The sequence below is a fragment of the Manihot esculenta genome, chromosome 17, assembly GCF_001659605.2.
Source record: "Manihot esculenta cultivar AM560-2 chromosome 17, M.esculenta_v8, whole genome shotgun sequence".
Taxonomy (NCBI): Eukaryota; Viridiplantae; Streptophyta; class Magnoliopsida; order Malpighiales; family Euphorbiaceae; genus Manihot; species Manihot esculenta.
In genome coordinates, this window is record NC_035177.2 from 22975287 (window position 1) to 22993155 (window position 17869).

General features: G+C 33.8%; 1 protein-coding gene and 1 long non-coding RNA gene across 11 annotated transcripts; both read left to right on the top strand.

The window, feature by feature from the left end:
• The first annotated feature begins 579 nt into the window (after nt 1-579).
• LOC110605642 (vesicle-associated protein 4-2) lies at nt 580-4378 on the top strand. Its single transcript, XM_043952355.1, has 8 exons — nt 580-822; nt 893-1213; nt 2506-2576; nt 2726-2807; nt 2908-3026; nt 3524-3601; nt 3740-3859; nt 3949-4378. The coding sequence occupies exons 1-8, from the start codon at nt 660-662 to the stop codon at nt 4009-4011; spliced, it is 1017 nt and encodes a 338-aa protein (XP_043808290.1). The 5' UTR covers nt 580-659; the 3' UTR covers nt 4012-4378.
• A 472-nt stretch (nt 4379-4850) lies between these two features.
• Nucleotides 4851-11336, top strand: LOC110605184. Of its 10 annotated transcripts, XR_006349180.1 has the most exons (7): nt 7277-7576; nt 7826-8169; nt 9542-9653; nt 9792-9843; nt 9919-10124; nt 10703-10807; nt 10908-11336. It is a non-coding gene; the product is annotated as an uncharacterized LOC110605184 (long non-coding RNA). The 10 variants fall into 10 exon arrangements; XR_006349174.1 differs by adding an exon at nt 4851-5600 and having other exon boundaries at nt 7341-7576; nt 9542-10124; XR_006349178.1 differs by having other exon boundaries at nt 9792-10124.
• The last annotated feature ends 6533 nt before the right edge of the window (nt 11337-17869 follow it).

A 17869-nucleotide genomic window follows, 5' to 3' on the forward strand; every position in this document is an offset into this window, starting at 1 on the left:
ATAGTATTTTTCCATGAAATTAAAAAAAATTAATTTAAAAGATATTGAGACAATAATCAGACTCATAGACTTTATATTGATATCATTTTATGCATTGTCACATATTTTTCTAAAAAAAAATTTAAATAAAACTTAGAAGGCATCATAATCATTGTATTAAAAATTGATTTCAATGTCAATCATAAAAGTTGAATTAGAAATTAGAGGAAAAAAAGTTAATGATCACTGATTAATGGTTCTAATTAAAAGTTTTTTCTCTGATATCAATCATTTGAAAGCTGATTTAATCAACTAATCCCACCAAAAAATAAAACACTCCAAAATGAGCCAAAACATGTCAAGGCGTCACCCACTTTGCCTCCAAAGTCAACATCCAACGTCAACGCGTAGTTAAAAAGGAGCAAAAAGAAGTAAAAAAGGATAGGGGCGGGAGGGTGAGGGTCGTGGTCTCCGGTTCGACCGTAATATAATTATTTCACAGGGAATGTTATGTAATGTATTTTGTATATAGCCGGAAATGCGACGTAGTTTCCAAATTCAGAAAAATGTGGCGTGGGTCAAAATACGAGAACTCCAAAGCCATAGACGGACCCATGGTCACAATGTACGACGCAGTTTATGTGCCGGATTTATACTGTATAAATTGTTGAGGCGCGGATATGAATGCGACTTATCAAAATCAACTAATCCTTTCTCTAAAATCCGGCTGTGTCTTTCTCGACTCTCAGCTTCAAGCTTTCAGCCTTGAGCCTTCTGCCTTCAGCTCGACTCTCTCAACAGCCTGTCTTCGTCTTTCATCACTACAAAAACGAGAAGAAAAAGGTTCCTCTCTGAGTTCTATCCCTCCTTTTCTTTTTATTTCTTGTTAAGAAACTAACTCAGAGAGTAGCAGAAATAAACGACGCCGTGCTTCATGCTCTGGAAGACAAATTGAAGCATCAGTTAATCATGGCCATAGCTGACCAGAAGTCTCCACCGGATAATTATAGTAATGGCAACAAAGTCTGGGGATTTTTCAAGCTGCCGTTTCGAGGAAGCAACGCCAACACGACGCCGTCTTCTTCATCGTTAACGCATCTCCACCACCAAAATAACGCTCAAGTTGAAGGATCGAATGCTTATGCTTCGAATTCGGTCTCTTCGGTCGCCAGATCGTTTTTACCAACGCGGCGTCGCCTTAAGCTTGATCCTGCAACTAAGCTCTACTTTCCTTGTAATTTTTTTCCCTTTCTGTTTTTTTTTTGGTTTTTTTAATTTTATTCCTTCATTTTGGCTGATCTAGTTTGCTATGATTGTTATCTATTTTCCATGTTTTATTCTCAGTTAATTTTGTTAACTTTTTGCTTTGTTTTACCTAAAAAATATTTCTCATGCTAATTTCTGACTATTACTTTTTTTAGTTGTTGCGTTATGAGCCCGAACTGGTCAAGTGTTCCAAAACTTTGTTTTCTTGTAGATTACTGGTAATGTAAAACTTGGCTTCAACATATCATTTTTCTGGCCAATCCTTTAGGGGCAACTTTCCTTTGTGATAATTCATATTTTTACGGCCATAAAATTTTTACATTGGAGAATTTTCCGCTTCATTCTTTAGTAGTCAGATAACTGAATCGTCTCACTTCAAATAGGCGTTTAAACTTATTATTATTAATAATATTTTTTAATACTTACAAATGAGTTTTAGCTCATTACTATTAGAATTCAACTTTGAAGTTTGATTTCCAATAGGCTCGACATGAAATATGTTATTATTAATTTATTATTATTATTGGGGGACGGGTTGGAATGAAAGTATCCGGAGTCCTGACATTAGGTATGTCAAAATTTTAAAATAAATGAATTCTTTCATTCCAAACAAGACATAATAGAAAAGAATTGAATTTAATTAAATTCAATTCTTGTGAAATATTTGATTCCAAACAAGAGCTTAATAGATTGTGTTCATGTTAGGCCGGAAAATTGGTTACTTCTCCAATGATGAATTAAATATTTGATGATTAAAGATAAAAATGTCGCCAAAATTTCTGAACCCACATTTTTAGGAAGAGAGGTGCAAGTTCAAGGAGCTGCATAGGAATATTACTTGGGTGTTAGGGGGGAGGGGGGTGTTGTGTTTGGGTTGTACACACTGGTATTGCTGTATTATTAGTACTTTATGATGGCTCATTAATTTAGGCATACTGCCTATTGAATTCTAAAAGTTTAGGTTTTTCTATCATGCTTCTTACCTTTGTTACTCCTTCGAGGAATTGGAGTGAGGCCTCTGAGATTGTATGCTAAGTATTACTGTTATGGGAACTTATTTTGATAGATATATTAGCGCTTTTCATCAAATTCCTGTTCTTTTCACAAGTATTGCTTTCCTTTTTCTGAAAAAAAAAATATTTCCTCTTTTTTTCATTAATATATTACTTATTCTTTTAAAAACTGTATTATCAATGGCTTAGTAGAAGAATAATAGTGCCTGATGGTTTGTTTCTGTTTGGTGTGTTTTATCTTGTCTAGATGAACCTGGTAAGCAGGTCAGGAGTGCCATCAAAATAAAGAATACTAGCAAATCCCATGTGGCTTTCAAGGTACAAGGTTAAGAATTTGTTTCGTTCCTGCTTCTGTTTTTGGTTAAAATTTTTTTACTGCGACAACTATTGCAGGATTTATAGAGCTTGTACATTTTTCACCAACTCAAAAAAATCATCTAATGAGTTACTTGTTCTTCCTGCTTTAGTTTCAAACAACTGCACCAAAAAGCTGCTTCATGCGTCCTCCAGGTGCTATTCTTGCCCCTGGGGAAAGCATCATAGCAACTGGTAATTAAGCCTTAATGCTCTGGTCATTTTACTGTGTTCGGGACAATATCTATTTGCTAATCCATACTTATAAAATATTCTTCTTTATTTTGAATGCCAGTATTCAAGTTTGTTGAGCTGCCAGAAAACAATGAGAAACCGGTTGAACAGAAGAGCAAGGTTAAATTTAAGATTTTGAGTCTAAAGGTGAAAGGGGCAATGGATTATGTGCCTGAGCTGGTGTGTAACTGATTCATTTAATTGTTACCTTCAAGTGATATGTGCTAATATTTTCATATTTTCAATCTTGATCTCATAACTTTTATGCCCTTTTATACCATTGCTACTTCAAGATATCTTGAATTCATAAATAACACCGTCTATCTTTGAACAAGCCAACAATTAGGATTTCTTAGGAGACCCCAATTGGTAGGCACATGAGGGCAACATTGGACATGTTAAGCATTTTTACATGTCTTCATCAAAAGAAAATATCTCCCTATGTCATGTTGGTTTGATGCTGACAAATATCAAATATGCATAAGGAATTAAGGAGTTGCCTTCCAGTAAGCAAATAAAAATAGCAGCATCAGTGTTTTTATAGGATGGACACTGCAAAATTTCTTCTCAAGTCGCTTCTTGCTCCTATGTGTCTCTGAAACTATATTTTGAGTTATTCAAATTTGCCTTGATGAGTTTGTTTTTCATACTGTTGGATGCTTTTTTTTCCCTTGTAGTTTGATGAGCAGAAGGATCAAGTATCAATAGAGCAAATATTGCGAGTTGTTTTCCTAGATCCAGAGCGTACTAGTCCTGTAAGTATCAATGCAGTAATTACAGAAGTCAATGTGTGTCCATCTGCATTGATTTCCTTGTGTTTGTTTATTTTTCACATGCATTAGGAGCTTAAAAAGAAATCTCCTTTTGTGTGGATGTGCATCTTTATCTTTTAGGCTTTGGAGAAGTTAAAGCGCCAATTGGCTGATGCTGAGGCTGCAGTTGAGGCACGTAAAAAGCCTCCAGAAGATGCGGGTCCAAGAATTATTGGGGAAGGACTTGTGATAGATGAATGGGTAAGTCATCGTCTGAATGGCACGAGGAAAATTCTAGTTCACTTTTCACTGAATTATTTATTTTTCTATTGTATATTTGTTTGTTGTAGAAAGAGCGACGGGAAAGATATCTTGCTCGACAGCAGGTTGAAGGAGTAGTGGACTCTGTATAGACTGACAGTAGTCCTCAAGGTTCTTGTCTATGAAGAAAAAGATTTATGCGATTCCTTCACTTGAAGTATATTAATCCAACCATTTCATGTTACTTAAAAGGATGTTTTATTCAGAGGAGATCATGTAGGAAGCTGAGCGTGTTCTATGTAAAAAAGAAATGTGAGGTGATTTGAGTTGCTGAAACTATCCTGTCACCACCTGCCTGTAGATAATTGCGACTTAGTTTTGCTTTTTGCTTTCCCTATTTGGCAAATCAAACTTGTCTTTATTTGGTTTTTGATACACATAACTGATCCATCTTGAGAAATATTCGTATTGAGAAAAAGATAAGCATTGAAATATGATTTAAATGTTTCATTTGGCTTCTACAGTTGTGCAATTTTTTTGACTTAACGTACCCAAGCCTATCGCCAGTGGTTGATTTTCCATTTTTGCTTCAGCTAGGCGAGTGCCGGTGTCCTTCCATTTTGTTGAGCTTATTAAAGGTAGCATTGTATTTCTAGCATTATAGGAGAGTGCAATGCTCAATTCATTACCAGTTAATCCTTCACAAAAGGATGCCAACTATTGGTCGCTGTTATCTAGGAAATTCCTATGCCCTGATAAGATCTATAAGTCGCCTGGTATTACCAACCAAGAGACGACAGGGAATGATTTAAAAAACCTGTTGGCCCTTGACTCGATGCCCCTCAAATTTCAACTTCCAAGAAAGGATTAGCTCAGATATGTCCTCTAGCATTCTCTATCGTTTCCGCTGCCTGTGGTAGCCATACGCATTAACATGTTGGATATTGGATAAGAAACAAAATAGCTGATACATGGGGTAAATTTCTATGATTATCCAGAGTTTCTCAAATTCAATGCCACTGCAATACTGGGACAAGGCATCATCGTAATCCGATTACCCCACAATAGATATGAGACGGTAGACAAGCAAGATAGATCCGATAGAAAGTTTAATAAGCGAATGAACTGGCCACAAGCCTCGTAAACTGAAGAAAAAACAAATTTGGTTCTATATCTTTATTCTTTAGTTGACCCTGACAATTGGCATTGCTCGTTTTAGCAGGATTTGCCGCGTCTCTTGAGACGTGGCCAAGAAATCCACCCTCGTTTGACATCATCAATGCTTCCAAACCTCGCCAATTGAAAAGCCAGAAACCGTGGTTCCTCCACCTGTAGAATTTGGATTTCCTTCCCGTAGATTTTAGAAAAACCACTAGCTGAGAGCTCACACTATCTCCCTATTTATAGCAAACCCTAATCCCCTGTTCGCCAAAACACTTGCAAGAGACAATATTAGTTCACAATACTAGGGAGATCACACTGAAAAGCAAAAGAAAGAAAGATGAGTTATATAAACAGAATTTGCAAGGCTGCTAGTGTGGTTTCCATTCAAGGTCATTCTGATCACGATTCCAAACGGAATTCAACCCCTCAACGTTCTAATGCTAGTAATAAAGACTACTTCTCTAGCGGTAACAGCGGTGGTGACGAAGAAAGGAAGAAAAAACAGGCAGAAGAATCCTTTCAAAGAGTGATGTACTTCAATTGCTGGGCTCAGAGTTAGTCATGTGGATGTGCAGTTGTATGTATATTCAATATTATAATCTACTTGTTTAATTTTCATAATCAGTATTATCGTAGCTAACTTGTATATGCCATTTTAACTTGATTGTGGCTGAAAATTACAGTGGAAGGGGAAAAAAAATCCATGATTCTCCACTTTCCACTTTTCTGATTTTGGCAAACTCATGCCATAAACTAGTCAAATTCAATTTTTTTTTATTAGAAATTACACAGAATAATATCATGGAGAATCAAATCTCTTAATTAGCACCTGAGAATAAACTGTCAACTCCGTATTCATGCACTAATTATTCAATCACCTATCCACTATCTATAGTATATAACATATCTTTCTGGAGTTTATTATGTTAATAATATTATTAAATTAAGCTTTTATTACGTTTTATTTTTTCTAATCCTATACTCATGGAATCAAACAAACCTAGAATCTTTAGTCTAATAGGCTGAAATGGACGTTAAAAGTTTGTATAACAGATTGCATAGTGGCCAATCATTTTCTCATATATGCTTTAGAACATAATACATGTCACAACAGTTGATGTGTGATTGCGGTAACAATAACAGCTCAGCAGGCGAATCTATAATTTTCATACTTCAATAATAAGAATTCTCTTTTCTTTTTTTTTTTTTCTTTTTTTTTTGTCTTTATTGGAGTATATATCCTGACTAATTCTTTGGATTAATGGCTTAATTTATTCTAAATTCTTTATCTTTTCATTTTATGTTGAGAGAAAGACATGCAACCAACAAAATAATTATAGTAATTAATTTCAGCGAAAAAAATTATAAGATATTTTAAGTATATAATCATATTTATAAATATGTTTTTTAAATATAAATATAAGTTCAATATATATATGAGAAATGTGTATGCGCTGCAATAGCACTAATCGATTTTTCTCATACCAATCCTATCTAAGACTATATATCCAAACCATATTCTCGGGTAAAAAAAAAAAGCATCAAAGGATTTGATTTCATTACAAGACCTAGAGGTAAGGCAAAATTAACTAATACTGGTTATATGATTTTTTTTTTTGTTTGTTTGGATATGGTAAAGTTGAGGAGAGAAAAAATAATTTGAGAATAATTTTTTTTTAATTAATATTTTATTTTGTTTAGAAAGTGAGAAAATAAATAAGGGAAGGAAATAATTTTATTTTACTATAGTTACGTTTTCTTTAATAGAAAAATAACATTTCAATTAAAAAATTGTATTAATATCTTTTAATTTTTAATTTTTGTTTAAATAAGAATTAAAAATTGAAAGAGTAGAATTTAAAATTTTTTGGATTTATCCAAATATATTGTCATCAAATTAAGTTTGCGAGTGATAATGTTTAATTTTTTATTTAAAAATAAAGAATAAAATAGTAATTACAAAAACAAAAAAATTAGTTTGTGTTCACTTATTTTTATTTCCAACAGGAGAAACAAATGTATTTTCCTTTTTTAATTTCTTTACCATTTCCTCGATCCAAATATTATGAGATAATTTTTATTTTATTATTATTTTATTTCATCTCTCATATTTGCCCAAACAAAAGGCTATGTGATTGGCCGTGGCCAAATTGTCAATGAACTCACGATAGTAAACATGTACCATATCTTCGACAAAAAAAAAAAAAAACAAAAACATGTACCGTATCTCTACGTAAAAAAATATATCTATATTACTTTTTCCCCTATAGGGTATGAGCTTGACACGCGCCGCGCGTTTTACATTTTGATTGTGCAGAGCCGGCGGGAATTGCAATCTGCATTTCTCTCTCTCCGTACGCAAATCATAATGTATAACGGTGGCGGTAGAAGAAGAGACGTGGAAGGAAGAAATGGCGGTGGAAAATGAATAGCACGGTACCCAGGAAAGGGTTTTGCAGAAGTTCTCGTCGCAGGAGTGGTACACTCCTCCGCGACATCATTTCCAATGGCCGCGACTCCTATCGCTCCTCCGTCCACAAAATTCGATATATTGTAATCCATTTATCCTCTCTACATTATCTGTTTGGCAATTGCTTTGTTAGGATATGAAATCACTACTTATTGTAGGATCAATTGGTACTTCTACGATGTTTCAGATTGCAAGAATTAGCACTGACCCTTATTTGGAGGAGCATATTTTCTCCTTTGATGTCGGTTATTCGTGTTAAAATAATTGAATTAGGGATTGTTTTTGTTCAATTATTTGAAAAATCTCATCGTCAGTATTGATGGCTTGGTTAGGGTTTGCGGATAAAAGGCGGTTATCAAGTTCTTTCCGAATCAAGTTTACGATTTTGACCTCGCTGTTTCTCTCTTGGAGAAATGCCATGATACGGTGTCAGGCAGCAGGAAAGTGCTGGATGGATGGAAACAAAATGTGTGATTCTTCTGTGGTTTTCTGTTCTCCTCTGTTGATTCTTGTATTGCTAATTTAATGATTTTGGTAAACTTGAGGACACCCCCATTGTTTTGACTTTTGAAGATATTCTCTACGGATTACCTTTCCAATGCAGGTCCCATGGACACCATGGCTATTTGCTGTTTATAGCTTCTAAAGCTCTCCTGATGCCAAAGGCATTTATCTGGTAGATCTCACAATCCATATAACTGCTTACTTTTGAAATTGTTTTTTTTTTTTTTTTTGCTTCTAATTAAATGCTACAGGTTGATATTGGTTGTATAGCTACACGATTGTAGTCCTTGCTGTTATTAGTTCTTTGTAAAGAGAGAGTTTGTCATGGATGTTTATTTTGATTTGAAGATTATATCTGATTACATAGATTATTGTTTATGTTTGTTATTCTTATTTGACATTAAAATAACATTTGAACAGCATTGGAAGGATATTGAATCTGTTATCAATTTGTTCAGTTTCATGTCTCTTTCAATGTTGATATTATTGGCAAAGCAGATTACTATTGTACATAGGTCAGCTGCTAAAGTTATAGAGACACGACTTCCCTTTTGATCTCATATCCTCTCAAAAGAGGCCATGACATCACGTGGAGAAGCATGCTTGTGTTGTTACTCTTGTTATATTTTTTACCAACTTTGAGGTGCCGAGCAATGTTATTAGAATGGTACAATTTGAGTTGATTCACGAGTCCAATATGAATCTATGGGTGAATCGAAATTAGTCAAGAATCAAATGTGAATCGATCAAATCGGATGAGAATTATAATGAATCAGTATATTCAGTTAGATTCACTTACCCTCACTGGGAATTTGGATCTAGGTTATGCTTTTCTAATAGGAAGATGTTTACATCCCAAGTAGGCAAGTAACAGCAGGCTCAGGCAGAAGAAAGGTCGAGATGACGAAAGAAAAGGAAAAAAAAGGGGAAAAGAAAGGATGTTTTGAAAGACTTGAAGTGGGTAGGTGGAGAGAGAAATAAAGTCGGGCTTTTGGGTTGGAGTCTTCGCGCGTTAGTAGGTTAGGTCATAGGTGGATGAGGTGCAGTGTAATATTTGATGTATTGTGAATTGTGCCATTGTGATTGTAGAGAGAGTCAAAGTAATGTATTATGTGAATAGTGAAACTGCGATTATGAATGTGCATTATGATTGTGGTGATAGAATTGTTAATGTGAATTGTGATTATAGAATTGTGAGTATCAACGTTTGATGTTTGGTACTTAACTTTATTATATTTTGGTTTATGTTACTTGAATGTTAATGAATTTTTGGATTTTTTTTCTTTTTTGCGCCTCAAGTTGCCCAGGCGTGCGCCTGCGCCTAGGCTCCAAACTCCCTTTGCGCTTTGGTGCCCCTTGAGCCTTTCACAACTATGTGATATTCAAAGAGGTCCACCTTATGTTGGGTCTCATGTATGTGATTCTGCTGCCTATGTCTATTGAGCTGCCTTTTATCGGCCCTTATATGATAAAAGTTTTGGAACTGTTCCATTGTTTTTCCTGACATTGCCAAAACTTGTGACTGATGATGCTTGGGTCAACAGCAGAAGAGCAGAAACAGCTGCCAGCTTCATTACAGGAGAATGTCGGAGGACAACAGGATTATACTTATGGCATTAAAAGAGTGAATACTGCAGACTTATTTTCACTTCCATTGTGAGTAAACTCTGACTGCCATGTTGCTGTCTCCGAGGTTCAGTATGAAGGCTACCTCAATTCATTTGCACGAGAACTGTTGTATAGCAAGATTGCTCAGTGGGTATGATGTGATCTAGTTTTTCCTCTCTTTGCCAGAATAACTGCTGAATTAAAGAATTCTGACATATTATTGTCATAACACTCGATGGTACTTGCATTCTTTTCCTTAGTTTTCTGTTATCATCTTTTGATTACTTGGTGATACCTTCATTCTCTGCCTTAGGTTTCTGCTACCATCATTATGATTACAGTCGGTTTCTCTTAGTCAAAGGCTTCAGAGAACTGGCTTCAGATGTCCTTTCATCTTGTCAGATATGATCCAAGATTATAGGAGGAACTGATTCAGAGAACTGGATTCAGGTTCGACCTTGGCTGATGGTGAAGTTGTTTTGGCCTTTTACATGAATGTGCTACTCTCTCTTGTCATTGGTTGGTGCTCTCATTTTCTTCTTTCAACAATTTGTTAGTTGTGATATGCCATTGACTTTGCGTAGATTATTAGCAAGTTATTGTGCATGTCTTATCTATTTATGTTTCATTTTTTAGTTCCCATTAATTTGCCTTATTTCATCAACTTGAATATCGGTTTGCAATGTGAAATGGAAAAATTACAGAAGTGGTGGAAATGGAAATATCATTCTAATGCTGATACCAAATTGTACTGGACACTGAAAAGGAGAAGGCACGCAGAGTGGTTCAATTTTAATGGATGATTTTCAGGAATTCCTCATTGCAATTAATTGTGTGAAATCTTTAAATAATGGCTTAGATTTTATGAATGGATTTGAAACCTACTCGCTCTTGAAGTTCAGTTCTTCATATTACCACAAAGCAATGATTTTGGGAGAGGGGATTCCACTTTAAATTGATGTGTAAAAGTTTGTAGAGGAAATATGTTGCTTCGTTCTTTCTTTCTTCTTTTTCTTTTCTTTTCTTTTCTTTTCTTTTTTTAATCTAATTTAATTTAATTTAATTTTAATTTATAAATTGTGAAATGTATAAACCAGGTTACAAGCTTATCCGATCCTTCCTCCAATAAATAGGAGAGAGATTTGTGTTCTGCTGTTAACCCCTTCATTGACTTCCTGCTGCATCTGACATCGCCATAAAAGGTACCAGAGTTGACTTGGTACTTGCTATTTTAGGTGTATGTTTTTATGCTTTGTTTTAAAGAACTCAAAATCTCCCTTGTTAACTGGTATCCCTTTGCAGGATAACCCTGAGAGCAGAGATGTTGAGGACTCATTTCAGACCGCAAGACAGTAATTCAGGGAAGAGAATATTGATATTTGTTTTGGAGAGAACCTACTCATTTCCGCTGTTATTTTCGTATGGCCTTACAATAATGGAATTTAGGACCACGAAAACCCTCGAGCTTTCAACTTGGACCGATGATGCCTCTGATAAGTTGAAGCTGGGAAAAACCATTTATTTGGGCTCTGAGACTTTGGTCGTGTAGGCCCTAGAGGCTCGAACTAGGAACAAGTCTACTGAAGCGCAAAAGTCTAAATTGCACTCTAAACGCAAAATGAGCCTGCGGGCCAATATTGACGGATGGTCACTTTAACTGGGTCAATTCCCAAAATTCAATTTACTAGGCTTATCCAGGCTCAAATCCAATTTTATTGGGCTTCTATGTTTACACTGTATGTGACGATCTGGGCCCAATAGGCCTAAAACTAAGTCTATAGGGCTTTGTACCCGGGCCTTTAGTACTTGATTGGTTTTCGACATAGCCCAAAATGGCCAATAATTTGGGTTACAAAATGAGCCTTGAGGCCCAAAACAGTTAAGATTTCGGGCTCCGAAAATGACTGAACGGCCCAATACAGTTATTTCTTTACTGCGACAATCACAAAATTCTATATAATGGGAATTTTAGCTGGGGCCTAAATCGCTAAATTCTCTCAAACGAGGCTGAGACGGTGCTGGGATAACATTATCGGCCTTCGCATATAGGACTTTCGGCCTAAAAGGCAAAATGTGGTTATTTATTTTGCTCCATCAAAGACCAATAGCTCCTACTCTTAATGGCCTCTCAATTTTGTAAAAGATTGCTAAACCATACAAAGTGGAGGCCCTTAAGATGGTTTCTACGGCGGCAAAGCAGAGGGTCAGAGGAAACGAAATAACTATTTGAACGTTTGGAAAAAAAAAAAAAAACTATTTGAACGTATATTAAACTTTGCTGGATGGGTCCTTAAAAAAATATAATTAATTAGTTTTACATCCTCATCATACAGCCTTCAAATTTGTTACAAGTATGATATTCTCATTCACCGCAGGGATCATTGAGGCAAGTCGTCCTGATAAATAACAGTCCATTTGTGCTAAAGAAACGTAATGGAGCTCATTTTAACCATCCACTCCAGGAAGTGGCTTTTACCTATACAATGACAAAATTAATTTAATATCGAAAAGTAAATAAATCAACATAGAAACTATTTTAATTTGTTTTCCATTGTGTTAATGAATTTATGTATAAAAAGTTCTATAATATTAATAAAATTCCCAATAATTGATATGCATCTTTAGCTCCATGAATAGCTATTTCCAAGCTTAACTGTCTATGAATCCTATGGATTAAAACACTGCTTGTAAGTTCAAGCACCAAATGCGGCAAAACCACCTAACGTCTATATTTCTCCCCTTACTACACTACCATCCCAAACCCCAACATTAGCATCACCCGCATAATACCAAACCTTTCCTACTAAAGAAAAAGCATCAGCAAAGCATTAAATTTCCACAATGGGCAATGGGATGCACATTCCCTTAATGTTTCAGAGACTAGGGCCAATGGAAATAATTCTATCTTTCAGGAATTGGTTAATAACATTATATTTTAGGCGAATATATCTATTTAGGCGAATATATTTATTTTAACCATTAAAAATTTTATTTTTTGTAATAGTATTTTATATAATGAATTTACCGATGTATCCACTATTAGAATTATATAATAATACTAGTAATTATTAAGCCGCATAGTTTGACGTTTTTAATTTACACAAAATAGGTTTCTCCATAATGAGAGACAATAAATATCTCAAATTTTTAACGCTTTAGAGCGAGTCTAAATTATATTTTTCATGAAATAAATAGAAAACAATAAACCTAAATTTTACTAAATCCTAAAATTTGAAAAATGTTCCATTATATATCTAGACTATTTAAAAGTAAAACTAAAATAACATTGTAATCCCAATAGATAGTGTGAAATTCAATAGCTTAAGAAAAGATTCTTGAGTATAAAAAATATAGAGTGAGTTTCAATTTTTAAAATTTATATATATTCTATATGGTGATTGTTTTTAAATTATTTATTTTTAATAGGAAAATTAGATAATAATTTCAAACTCGCCAATGTGTAAAAAAATGTTTTAAAGTTTAGAGTAACAAAAGAATTTTTTTGATAAAGTTCGCCATAAATTAATATCTTTATAAAATTCATAATTCATTCTTACTAGTTTAACATTAGGACTTGTGTTAATATGATAATAATTTAAGATATTAAATTTAGCATTTAATATGTTGCTAATATTATTATTACAAATGTCGTTAATATTAAAACTATATTCATGTAACTTTATGACCAAGGGACGCTAATATCTTTTTCATCACAAAACTGACCTTGATAATTTAGATTCAATATCTCATACGCTTCAATGACAAATGATTACTCCGAAGATAAGAATTAAGATTACGGAGTTCACTCTATCTGCATAATATCAATTTTCATCTTAAGCAATACCCAATTTCTGAACCAGTAGTATGTATTGCTAAACGGAAAAAGTGGAAAAGAATATCAAAATAACAGCTCAATAAATCTAGGGTCAATCATGTGTTCCTTGAATCTTACCCTCCCTTACACATCTCAAGGGCTTCATTGAGAAAATCTTAAACTCAATGAAAGAGAAACCATTAAAAAATTTGTATCAAGCAAGAAAAAATCACAGTGAGGGAAATATATCAAATTTATGATTATTCGCTTTCCACTTTTCTAGTTTTGCTGTCAAACTCCATTTGATTAATTTAGATATGAAGACATATATTATAGAGATAAAATCATAGAGAATGATCTGTCAAACTCCAAATCATGCATAAAGCAATGACCGCTCTATAAAAGAATTCCTCTATATCATATCGAAACTGAGGTAATAACTGGAATGGCAGAAACACCCAGAATAAATGCCTGTAACAAAATAAGGTTGTTAACACATAAATAAACATGAGTCTTTTCACGACCAAGGAAAAAATATATTCTATGATAAAAAGTTAAAAAAAGAAAGATAGAGATGGTTCATATCATATAGAAAAGCTAATAAGCATGAAAAGAGGTAGCAATAAGCATATAGAAAAGCTAAAATGCAGACAAGAGATTAAATATATACAGACCTTGGCAGGAGCTAGGTTATGAAAATAACCTGCAAATTAAAAACAAAGAGCAACATCAAACAAATGTTAAAAGAGAAGAGGATGGGAGGAGGCGGAGGACATATTCATCGAAAAGCTTTGGCAGCAAAGTAAACAGAATATAAAGATGCTTTCTGGCCCCGGATTCAGATCCAATATCTGATATTTCCTAATTAAACATCTTCCCTGAAGTATGCAGGTTTCTTTTTGCAAAAAGATAGCCACTTAGAAATTAAGATGTTTTAGCTTGGCTTGTTTGCTTTTCAGCCTTGCTTCCTCAGCTACGCAGCATCTAAGTGATGTGGGGTAACATCACAGAAAACTCTCCCAATCATAGCAAACGCATTTTACTCATCATCAGCTCAAACAACTAAATCCTCTACTAAGCTTTACTGGTATAAAAATTAACAGCACATAAAAAATGTCCCAGATGCAACTGCTGGAAGGAAGAGTCATAAAAGAAACCCAAGGAATCAATAATTAAATCAAGCATGAAACGTTATCACCTGTAATCCATAATTATTGAAACTACAACCTATTGTAGGATCTACTGTTTTAATATCTTCTTCAATTAAATTGCCAAAAAGTTCTTGAATGAAAAATTAAAAAATAATGGTCAATTGGCCAGTTAAAAAATAGGATCTAGTTCCTTCTAATGCTACAAGTGTCCATAAATGGAAGCAAACAGTCAAACCACAGAGTTTAATAACTAATAACAATATGAGAAAAGACTTGCTTCTTTTCTGGCCCCCGAAGTAGGTAAGATGCTCATCACACTTGAGATCAACCTCAATCTTTAGAGGAACAAAAATCGAATTGAAAACAAAATCAACGGGGAAAAGTAATTGGAGAAGCCACAAAATCGAGATTCAAGTGGTGATCAACGCAAATGCCCCAAGTACTCCAATAATTTCTTTTGGATACCAGAATTCCTCAGTAAAACAATGCATTGCTCCAAATTAAAATCGAAGAAGCTCACAAACACATAGGATTCTGATGAATGGAAAGAGATCAAGGGATGCAACTATAAAATGTAATATAAAAGAGAGAGAGAGAGAGAGAGAGAGAACCGGCGGTCAGGAGGAAGGTCTCTTTGAAACAAAAGAAAACGCGCCTCTGGGCCAGGCTAGTTTCGCCTAAAGAGGCCCAGTTAAATCGTACCTCAAACCAACCAATCCCAGCATAAAAACACTCCCGTGCCACCTTGTTCTTGGGTTTTAGTCAGCTAAAACTGGTTCAATCTCCAAATTTGTATAACAGATTTCCTATTGGCCCAAAACTGAGCCCCGAAGATCATTTGCCGTTTTTGCTTTAGAACCTTCATGAATGGATTAGGGGGACATTTATAAATAGTAAAGATTAACGGATGAGATTTTGCTAAATGAGTAAAAGATATATTATACTTATACAATAACATGTCCTAATCAACTTATACAAGATGAACACTCTTATCATCTAATTTCTACCTTAAAAAAGAATAGCATTTGAAAACTAAAAATATAAGAATTGATTTTTTTTATTTATCTTTTAAAATATAATAAGGAAAAAAATCAATTCTTTTAATTTAAAATGTGAATTTGTTTTTCTAAAAAAAAAATAGGAACCAGACTAAAGGCAATATGATTACGTGAAAATTCAATTTATCTTTTTATTTAAAATTAAAAAAAAAAAAAAAAAACTTGGTGGCATCCGATTTCCTGGGAGACATGCTTGAGGAAAACGAGTCTAAGAAACCAACTAAAAGCAAAGGAGAATATGATTCTTCAACTCTCTTTATTTTCCAGTTTATGCCAAGGGAAGGACAGAAAAAACAAATAATAATTTTTATTATTTTATTTTTCAATCAGAATGAGTCTTAAAGTGACTCTCATTACCTTGGTATCAATTAATCCACTCATTTGACAGTTATTCTCTGTTTTTCACTTTTTTAGTGAAAATGCCATCTACCTTATCTTAATACTATCTTCCATTTTCACAATTATCCACTTCTTGTGATCACTTAGCCATTAAAATAATTCGAGTTTATTCATACTGACACTTCCTCAAAATTTTTACATAATTAATGGAGATGGGAGATTATTCTATAAGAAGTTTCCATTAAATAATTAAGTTATCATGATTAAAATAAAGATTTTGAAAGAGAAGCCAATCTCCACGTCCTCTGGTCTTAATTACAACCATATTTTATATTATGTAACAAAATTAGCGCCGACTAATTTGGTTCAACACGTGGAATATCACCATCATATAATTACTTCACTTAAAGAATGTCTCCTTATGCTGAATAATAATTAATGGACACCTAATATGAAAATAAGTAATTTTTTATAATATGAAGAATTGAAATACAAACCTATATATATATATATATTTTAAAAAAATAAAATTAGGAGATTAAATGAATAGAATTGAGATATTTATGAAATGTATTTATTATCAAATATGTGAGTGCAAATCTATATATTTTTTATTTTATTAAAAGGGAAAATTACTTTTTAGTCCCTCAGGTTTAACGTAATTAACACTTCTGTCCCTCTATTTTGGCGACCCAACACTTAAGTCCCTCACTTTCTCTTCCGTCCAATTTCGTAGTCCTTCCGTTCATTTAAATCGTTTGGTCAAAGAGTCAAAAGTGAGAGGTGATAATTTTTTCCAAAAATACCCTTCTCTTAATGTGAAATTCCTTTTTTTTTTTTTCTCTTTCATGCTTTCTCCCGTTGCAGAAGAAGAAGAAGAAGAAGAAGAAGAAGAAGAAGAAGAAGAAGAAGAAGAAGAAGAAGAAGAAGAAGTTGGGTAGGAAGAAGAAGAAAAAGTTGCTGGGTAGGAAGAAGAAGAAGAAGAAGAAGAAGAAGAAGAAAGATTTGCTGGGTAGGAGGAAGAAAAAGAAGAAGAAAAAGTTGCTGGGTAGGAGGAAGAAGAAGAAGAAGAAGAAGAAGAAGAAGTTGTTGGGTAGGAAGAAGAAGAAAAAGTTGCTGGGTAGGAAGAAGAAGAAGAAGAAGAAGAAAGATTTGCTGGGTAGGAGGAAGAAGAAGAAGAAGAAAAAGTTGCTGGGTAGGAGGAAGAAGAAGAAGAAGAAGAAGAAGAAGAAGAAAGAAGAAGAAGAAGAAGAAGAAGAAGAAGAAGAAGAAGAAGTTGCTGGGTAGGAAGAAGAAGAAGAAGAAGAAGAAGAAGAAGAAGAAGTTGCTGGGTAGGAAGAAGAAGAAGAAGAAGAAGAAGAAGAAGAAGAAGAAGAAGAAGAAGAAGAAGAAGAAGAAGAAGAAGAAGAAGAAGAAGAAGAAGAAGAAGAAGAAGAGGAGGGTTAATTTTGTCAATTCACGTGTCCCAAACGGCTATTTTGAACGGAAGGACTGCGAATTTGGACGGAAGAGAAAGTGAGGGACTTAAGTGTTGGGTCGCCAAAATAGAGGGACATAAGTGTTAATTACGTTAAACCTGAGGGACTACAAAGTAATTTTCCCTTATTAAAATGATAAATATCTAATTATTTATAATTAAATTTTTAAAAAACTAAATTATTTGGTGCATGAACCTTATGGTTGACTATTTTTTATTCATTTCACGTAATAGTGAATTAGGATGAATTTTCTTTTTATTATAAACTTACAGATAAGCTTATACAATTTTTTATATTGATCCATATTAATTATGGACAAAAATAACTCGTAATAATTAAAGTGAAATGCTAACTATCCATTATAATTCAGCTTTCGATAAAGAAAATATTAATTTAAAATAAATTACAGCTCGTACGAAATTGA

What these genes read in the sequence shown, in the direction of transcription:
- LOC110605642 (XM_043952355.1), top strand. Translation starts at nt 660, where the DNA reads ATGAATGCGACTTATCAAAATCAACTAATCCTTTCTCTAAAATCCGGC. An exon ending in ACAAAAACGAGAAGAAAAAG is followed by an intron (nt 823 to 892) that starts GTTCCTCTCTGA and finishes AGAGAGTAGCAG; the next exon opens with AAATAAACGACGCCGTGCTT. An exon ending in AATCCCATGTGGCTTTCAAG is followed by an intron (nt 2,577 to 2,725) that starts GTACAAGGTTAA and finishes TTCCTGCTTTAG; the next exon opens with TTTCAAACAACTGCACCAAA.